This window comes from Sphaeroforma arctica, assembly GCF_001186125.1.
Source record: "Sphaeroforma arctica JP610 unplaced genomic scaffold supercont1.285, whole genome shotgun sequence".
Taxonomy (NCBI): domain Eukaryota; class Ichthyosporea; order Ichthyophonida; genus Sphaeroforma; species Sphaeroforma arctica.
In genome coordinates, this window is record NW_014040273.1 from 73,444 (window position 1) to 82,682 (window position 9,239).

The following is a 9,239-nucleotide window of genomic DNA, read 5'->3' on the forward strand; positions in this document are numbered from 1 at the left end:
TATAAGTATTTATATATATATGTATATATATATAAATATATATCCCACGCAACTTATCCACAAGCAAGTAGACACATACGTACACTTAGACAATTCTGCTACCTTCACCGAAGACTACCGGGTATACGTCTATAGCATACACGCCGTGTTCAACCGTGTGCGAAGGAGCTTTATTGAGTGTGATTCGTTTAACCCCCAGCCAATCAGTGGTTACTATTTTAACCTCGGAGTTCGTGGCAACAGCACACGCCGAATTTAGAGCAGCTTTGAGTAAATCTCCCAGATTCCAATCTGTGAGGGTGAAATTATGACGTAGTGCGATGAAACAATCGTATGGAAACAGACGACTGCCGTCGGAGTTTAAAATGCAATCCATGCGGCGGAGGTTTGATGTCCAATCTGCTAGCATATTTGTCTTTTTTTAAACATTTCCGGACACATATGCACTAAAAGGATGACTCGGCATCAACATTTGCATATTTACCTCCACATCCCCCCAGATGTGTACATCTCCAGGGGTTCCACTAAATGTTTGAGAATTTCTAACAACAAAGGATTGCCAGTATGAGTACGTACTTGTGCTATTACGAATAAGCGGATGCATATCTTTGGAGAACAGAATACACAGCTAACCAAAAACACATGCACACATAGTTCCATGCAGTCAGACTTCCAAGGTTCATTCCTGGATATGCCTCACATACGGCTTACACATACCGTCGTGCATACTACATCATATACGCACAAGCTGAGACTGGTTCGAATAAACTATCGGAGGTATTACACTCACCTGTAGCAGCTGCACTTGTCACTAGCCGTCGCAGATATGAGCACTGAGCAGTCGCGCGTGACTGATGTAGGGCCATGAACATACGCACATGCACACACAGCCATGCACTTCCACGACACTTTCCTTCCAAACACTCTAGGATATATACCATACACATTTTAGAACCTATTTAAAACACATACGATACTGTTTTGGCAGCGGTTGCGACGGCTCCTGATTCACCCGTGTGGGCACCACATTCACGGCTAGCACCAGCACCTGCTTCTTATACTCACACGTGTCATCGACACACTCCGTGCTCACGTGGACAGACAGCGCAGAGAACAGCGAGTCAAACACAGTGTATGCATTCATCATGCTTGCCAGGCCTGCCTGTGAGGCGAGGGAGTGGGTTCATATGTGTGTAGGTATATCATAATATAGTGCTTTTGAAAGGCCTGCCTGTGAGGCGAGAGAGTGGTTTTATATGAGTGTAAGCATATCATAATATAGGTGCATTTCCTGCCTGTGAGGCGAGGGAGTGGTTTTATATGAGTGTAGGTATATCATAATATAGTGCATTTGAAAGGCCCGCCTGTGGGATGAGGGAGTGGTTTTATATGAGTATAGGTATATCATAATATAGTGCATTTGAAAGGCCCGCCTGTGGGATGAGAGAGTGGTCTTATATGAGTGTAGGTATATCATAATATAATGCATTTGAAACGCCCGCCTGTGAGATGAGGGAGTGGTTTTATATGAGTGTAGGTATATCATAATCTAGTTCATTTGAAAGGCCCGCCTGTAAGGTGAGGGAGTGGTTTTAAATGAGCGTAGGCATATCATAATATAGCGCATTTGAAAGGCTCGCCTGTAAGATAAGGGAGGGGTGGCGTATGAGTGTGGGTACAATATAGACTATAGAATATAGCGCGATTTAATCGGTACACAGGCAGTCGGGGGGGGAATTGGGGAGAGGCTGTGTACGTAGTTGATTAGGACGGATGTGTATGCGGCTACTGTAGCGGAGCCAGATGCGAAGGATATGTACGAACGAAGAAAATGCAGAAGTGTTCAAATAAAGCTATACTGAATTTATGGATAATCACCTAGCAACAACTTTCGGGTTGTTTAGTTAGAATATGTATCTGTAAAAATATTCAGAGATTCCCGACATATGCATTTTGAGCGTACAATGGCGTACTGACGAGAATGCTACGGCAAAAATCCCACATGGAAGAACGACATGAAGTTTTGTATACAGCCAGAACTTCCTCATCTAAAAGTTGGGCACAGTACCAGACACGACGGGAGCGAACACATGTATGTCAACTCGCTTGTGCGTATCGATCACTAAGTTTAAAGTTTGCACAACGAGAGGTTATCACAACACTGCGTATGGCGAGGGTGGCAACGAGCTGGGTGTATATTTTCCTTGCAGATACGTGCATGTATTTGAAATACTGAGCAAATTAAATCACGTTATAAACACGGTATATGTCAATCACTGCCTGTGCTTCGAGTAAGTAAGACTCGAGTTACGAAACACATACCTTAGCCCGGCATGGTAGAAGTTTCACGAGCGGGGTTAGGTTTTCAGTGCACACATTCTCGCGAGAAAGAGTAGCGTAACGATAAGGTGACCCTGCGCCAAGGCGCCCATCGGAACCTGGATGTGAATTGACGTAGTTTGTTTATATATTCGAAGGCCTATGTATGAGTGAGTTCATATGCACACCTACATATACATATCTTAATCTATCACGTACTGCAGAGCTGCGTACAAATATACATTTGACGTGGGCGATGATGTCTAATCTCAAGATATACACACAAACACCTGTACATATGAACACAATACAATTTAAATACATCACAAAGTATTCCTATCTATACACTATGGTATTTTCTCCCATACCCTCAGCACCAAACAACATAACGGGTTTGCCCGTGTTCTCCGGTTGAATGAAATTAAGTGATGCGCACAGAAGTCCAGCCAGGCCTTGGGTAACAGACTGCCATGACTCGTCTGTCTCCGCCCTGTGAGGAAAGCTGAAGGGTTCAGTGCACAAAATACCCGTATATATTGTCATATCATACATGGCCACACACATGTTGGTTTATGTATGTAGATATCTAAAGCGATCGAATAAATTCCATCTGTATCAGTCTATGATATACACATGTCCCTCCGGTATGACCCTGATAACCACGCACCACAAAACGAAGGTATATACATGTTGAATACGCCTGAAAGTACACATGTTTAGTCGTGCGACACGAAGCGACTAAGAAAACACACTATTACACTACTGCATGCAGCCATACATCTGTGTACTTATTACAAATGTATCCGTGTGCCTCTTATTTGTATGAACCCGATATTGAATGTCTGTACACACTATACATTAATTTGAGAGATGCAATCCCTAAAACACCGATAATGCGGCAAACAAGCCGTCACTCACTCTGTCATATTACTCCCCTCGAATCTTCCCCAAACCTCTGCGCCCGTGGGTGTGGAGGTAATAGGCAGGCCCCATCTCTCTTGGTGCCAACGACCCTGAGTCAAAGAGACACTCAACTCTGTCACACCAGTGCTATCTAAGAGTTCAGCAACACCACGAGGGAACACGGAGAAGTGCGTCTCTGTAAGCGGCGGTAGAGAGGTATGTACCGAGTGAGGGATGGCGGAAAAGTGTGCACATGTGGGTTTGTGTGTTTGTGTTTGTGGATAACACTTCACTTACGAGTTGTGTCGTTTATGGCGATTGTACTGAAAGACACTCAATTCACTCACAGCGCTACTTCCGAACAGATCGGTTGCGCCCACGAAGAAACACTGAGAAGGGATGTACGAAGTGGTTGTTGGTGTGTGGACAACGTCCGTTAGTCACTTTACAATAGCACAAAGGAGCACAATAGTCTCAATATTGGCGCTGATACTGTGGTTTATATACGATTGCAAAAAAATATATACGTGATTCGTACACATATTACACTTAAGTATATGTGGTTCATGTACGATTGCACATATACGTCTGTGGTCCATATGCGATTGTGCACCCGCGTATATACATTGTATAAGAATGTAGCTCCCTAATATCCCTGTGATACAGAATGCTGGGATTTGTGAGCAGATAACTCTGAAGTTGTGGGTTTATAATGTTTTACGTTTTTCAGCGTTTTAGGGTTTTGTATTCGCATATGTCTATGTGATTGCATGAAAGTACACCGCCGGTGCGTCCCCGTAGTACTTTGCTGAGGGTGAGGCTCTTGCTTAAATATCAGCCAGTTGCCCATTTCACTCGCTAAACATATCCTCACTCCATGTTTCAGGACTCCTCTCCGGTAAGATAAATAATTAAGAATAAATATTTGGAGTCATACTTATACTGTTGGGAATTGCGTATCTTGGTGCGCTCTGAGCCGATTGGCCTTGGCTTGTGTAGTACAGCCAAGATATGCAGGGCATGAGAGGGTCACAATTGGGTAAATATTGATACATCTGAGGATCAGACTATAGAAATGATACTAATATATATATATATATATATATATATATATGTGTGTGTGTGTGTATATATATATATATATATATATAGTACTATATATGCATATATATATACATACACATATATATATATAAATATATATATATATATATATATATATATATATATATATGTTTGTATATATATATATGTGCATGCATGTATACATACATATATATATATATATATACAATATACATACATACATATATGTATAGAAGTGTAATTTATATACAGTATATATATATATATATATGATGTGCATATGAAAGATACAAACATATGCAAATGCAAATCAGGGTAACGTACTCGATAACAAATAACGATTTGCTGACAGGTTTATAATCCCGTAGATCATAGTCTGATAGTAGAGTATACCAAAAGTCTGCTCACCAGATAACACTCACAATGACTGATTTAAACTTGATATAAATGTATCCCTAGTGTGTCGTCTTGCGTGGTGTGCACTAACGTAGTGGCGGTAATGTGATATCAGTATTTATTGTTTAAAGCGCTGGCGCGTAGGCAAGTTCGGCAAGACATGCAAACGCACATGCACACCCCATGCTGAAACTGTGTTAGCAACTGCAAACGAGGCCGCTAAATATGGAAGACTCTCAAACAAGTCAATCCGAACTTAATCATGCTGTGACTAATTGAATGATATTCTTAACATTGAATAGGTCTAGTCGCAACTGAATACGTGAGCATACTCTTGTGCATGGAGTCTTGATATATGCAGCTTGTGCAATAATTGTATTCTATAGCTGATAGCGGTGTCCCGGGTTATTCAACCCCACATCACAACATCAACGCAAGTACAGACCATCTACGCCAGACTGCGAATATTATAAACATGAGGCGTTAAGTGCCTGTGTACGTCACATTGAGTACAGATATAAGGTCGATGGTGCTTATATGAGCGTCAGAAATAATTTGTACACGACATAAAATACACAGACTAGGAGAACATTCAACATTTGACCCACATGGCACAAACACGCAAACACAAGTAATTCGCACACCCGGTATCAACACAGTCAAGCAAAGATCCCAGCAGAATACACTTCATGGAAGAACACAACCAAGCTGATCTGTTTACGTACGGGGTGCGACAATGAGGGGTCTCTCGAAGGTGTACTGGAAATTTAGCAGAAGGTCATTGTTGTGCAATGGCTTGATCGTCAGCTGTTCATTGTACTCTTCTGCACCGACGAAGGCTTCGGTGACTATACCAGCATGTAGGTTTCCTGTGGTGAGAGGTATGGAGATACCTATCCATAAAAGTATACACCATGCACGCAAGACCTCGGAACAATGTGTCAGCTTGTATCCCAACATGGTTGAATGTCGCTAGCGCTAGTTCGTCGCATCACCGTTACAACGACTGTTTGGTGTCGTGTATATATTACGGGTCAAGGAGAACAATCAGTCAACCATAGGGCGGGCGAGGCCAAGTTTATACGTTATAACGTAAAACGTATATTTTATGCCTTACGGGAGTCTTTGACCCATGAGTTTTGAATTTTGATGACAGCAGCTGATTGCGATCAAAATGAATACAAAACTTGAAAGTTCGGGACCGTGAATTTTATTTATCGTATATTTAGTTTTGGCTCTTGGTGGGGAGGGGGGCGGAGGGGGTCAGGGGGGGGTTGTCGGGGGAAGTACTGTGTGTACGGTTTTCATTGCAAGAAGGTTTTAAAGTTATAACGGAGCCTAGAAATATACTGTATGTCGCATTGTGTGGTCATGCAGCACTCATTGTGTTTACTCGTGACTTTTTATCGGTACGATTGTAAAGTATTTTATATGCTTGAATTGGAAATGAAGAACGATAAAAGGCGTGCTATCGGATTATGTAATATCTGTGATACCGCGGTCTTTCGCCCGCACCTTAACTGGCTTATCCGCTGCGACATTATTACCACAGTATAACTTTTCCATCTGTGGCTTTTCCATTTTACACTTATTTAGTTCACACAGTGTCTTTTCCCCGTTATACGTGGGCGTAGCGTCGGTCAGACCCACTATGTCATGCAATGTACGCCCTCCCAGGCGCTTTATACTTGATGTATCGTACTCTGTAGTATCCTTCTCAGGTTTTTGTCCGGGCAAATGATAAGCCACCATTGTGTGATCGATCGCTTGCTTGAATGCTGGACACAGTGATGCGTAGCAAATGTCCAAACACCATCCACTGTGGTTCCAATACTCCATAAAACTCCAGGCACATCTCCAAGCAGCCTTGCTATATATCGACATGAACACTTCGATATCGTTCACTTCGTACATACACTCTTCGGAACTAGGTTGGTTTGTTAGTCGATGGGCACCCGCTATGGCAGGCCCCAGGACGCTTATCTCATGCCTTTCCATACGATACAGCATTTCAGGGATATCGACTCGCCTTTTGCCGGTAGCGGGCATGTACACATCGTCCAACATGATCGCGATATGGTTGTATTTATCAGAAAATGGGGGTGATATTAAGTACAAATAGTCACCCCATTCCCTGTTCGGTAGTAAGTGGACAAAGCAGACTTCTTCGAGCGGATTCAAAAACTCTTGTGGTATATCATCCTCGTACAGGTATACGAGACAGTCCCATTTCTCGCTAAAATGATTTTGTACGTTGGCAAGGACAACTTCAAAATACTGCGGCCTAGCGCCAGCTACAACTACCAAGTTCTTATTTTCACTGAAAGGCGGCAATGACATGTTGTGCTTATTCGTCCTCTGGAATAGCAATTCATCCAGCTTCATTGCGCGTACGTCAAATAAAATACATATTACAAGAATGCTAAAAAGAATGCCGGCCAACGAGGCAGCCTGTGATCTCCGCTTGATATCGAATCGCATACTACTTCAATGCTTTAATATGATTTCATGAAGATTCTGCGCGTCCGCTTTATAGTCACATGACTTCTTCTTTCCAAAAAAAAACTCAATTGCGGCTTTCTAGGGCATATATACTCTGGCATTATTGAACATATCAGCGCTCTAGTTGAGTTCTTTTGGTTCGTTCGAAAACAGATACATATTTTTGTCGCCTGCGTTGTCGGGTGCGTCAGTGCGTCGGAAAACATTTTTTTTAATGATTTTTTCATAGCCTCCTAAATAGAACATTTTATGGCCCTTTGGAATTGTCTCGCACTGTCAGAAATCACAATCAGCAATGTGCATCAAAATGTCCTGGACAGGTCTATATTATTTTTTTAACAAAAACAAAAACACTGGAAGTTTGGATTTTGGAAGCCGGACGGATCTTTTTTTAAACTTTTATGTTTTCTATATAAAAAAGGTCTCCGCCTCGACAGGCTCTAAATAAATAAATAAATACTACTATTTATACTCTGGGACCTGGGGCCTGGGGCCTGCCGCCATGGGCAGTGGGCAATCGCGTTTCGCGTCTCGCGGGAGAATCCATAAATTTTCATCCAGAATCCGAGATTCGGGGTTCCACGACATTTCATTTTCCAGAGAGGTCAGACCGGCGGAGGCTCAGGCCTCAGAGGCTCAGAGCAACAGTGAGGCAGAGCGGCAGAGTGCAGAACTGCAGGGTCCAGGATTTCCTGAACAAAATTATATTTGAAATGTTATTTTGCTTTGTTGTTTCTTTTACCAAAAACAAAATAACAGCTACATAAAATATAAAATATAAAGATTTGCCTTCTGTGATATTTAGATCTATATAAAAAGCGAAAAGGTATTTGCACTGTATGTAAATACAGTGTACACTGTACAGTACATATGTATTTACATATGTAAATACTGTATTTATAGTCGATGCAGTACCTTTATTTTTTTTCAAAATAAAAACTTCAAACCAACCGAAACTCTGAAAGCTATAAATAGATCAAATGATTGTATAATTTAGAGGGCTATGAAATAATAGTATTTGTTTTCTTAATAAAAAACAAAAAAGAGATAATAATTATGTAACCATTGGGCATTGTGATTTGTTTGTCTTAAAAAAATACTGGGCAAGGCTGTTTGTTTTTAGAAGGCTATAGCCTTTTGCAAGGCTTTTTTAAAAGCGGCTGATCTAAGTATAAATGAAACGTCAATAGTACATACGGTGGGTCCTCGCTAGTTGTCAACTTTTTAGTTGTCCTTTTCGATAGATGTCAACTTTCATATTCTCATTGGTCAGTACTATTAGCGGCTCACACATTGGCTCTACCGCTGACAGTATATCCCTATTGGTATTGAAGGACTGAATAACATATAAAACCAATCTAAAGAGACACACGTTTCCCGGTGAAAATATCACATTACAAGTACGTACAGAATATTATTTATGAATATCACAGTTGTATACACATACATCCTATTACACGTATAACTATCACGATGTCTAGCACAGGTAAAAGCAAGTTCGTAGAGTTGGATATGGAAAAGAAGAATCTTAGTTATGATAGGTTTGTATACCAATGTATTATAGAGGTGGTATACTGGGTCATGAACACGCATTATATGGTCGGATAGGCCGAAAACCAGTTGGCCAATCAAATGTCTTCTATGGTTGTCCACTTGATAGAAGTCAGTTTTTTATTTCAGAACGGTCGTTGACAACTAGCGAGGACTGTTTTGTTTTGTTTTGCTTTGTTTTGTTTTGTTTTGTTTTGTCTTTGTTTTGTTTTGTCTTTGTTTTGTTTTGTTTGTTTGTTTGTTTGTTTGTTTGTTTGTCTTTGTTTGTTTGTTTGTTTGTTTGTTTGTTTGTTTGTTTGTTTGTTTTGTTTGTTTGTTTGTTTGTTTGTTTGTTTGTTTGTTTGTTTGTTTGTTTGTTTGTTGTTGTTGTTTGTTTGTTTGTTTGTTTGTTTGTTTGTTTGTTTGTTTGTTTGTTTGTTTTGTTTGTTTGTTTTGTTTGTTTGTTTTGTTTGTTTGTTTTGTTTCGTTTTGTTTTGTTTGTT

General features: G+C 40.8%; 2 protein-coding genes across 2 annotated transcripts; both read right to left on the reverse strand.

Annotated features, from left to right (window-relative positions):
• Positions 1-85: 85 nt before the first annotated feature.
• SARC_04822 (hypothetical protein) lies at positions 86-2,883 on the reverse strand (the record flags this gene model as incomplete). The annotated part of the gene is made up of 4 exons (XM_014301329.1): positions 86-291; positions 973-1,162; positions 2,323-2,438; positions 2,688-2,883. 4 exons carry the CDS (start codon positions 2,881-2,883, stop codon positions 86-88), a joined length of 708 nt encoding a protein of 235 aa, XP_014156804.1.
• A 3,231-nt stretch (positions 2,884-6,114) lies between these two features.
• SARC_04823 (hypothetical protein) lies at positions 6,115-7,089 on the reverse strand (the record flags this gene model as incomplete). The annotated part of the gene is made up of 1 exon (XM_014301330.1): positions 6,115-7,089. The coding sequence occupies one exon, from the start codon at positions 7,087-7,089 to the stop codon at positions 6,181-6,183; it is 909 nt and encodes a 302-aa protein (XP_014156805.1). The 3' UTR covers positions 6,115-6,180.
• Between the last annotated feature and the right edge of the window lie 2,150 nt (positions 7,090-9,239).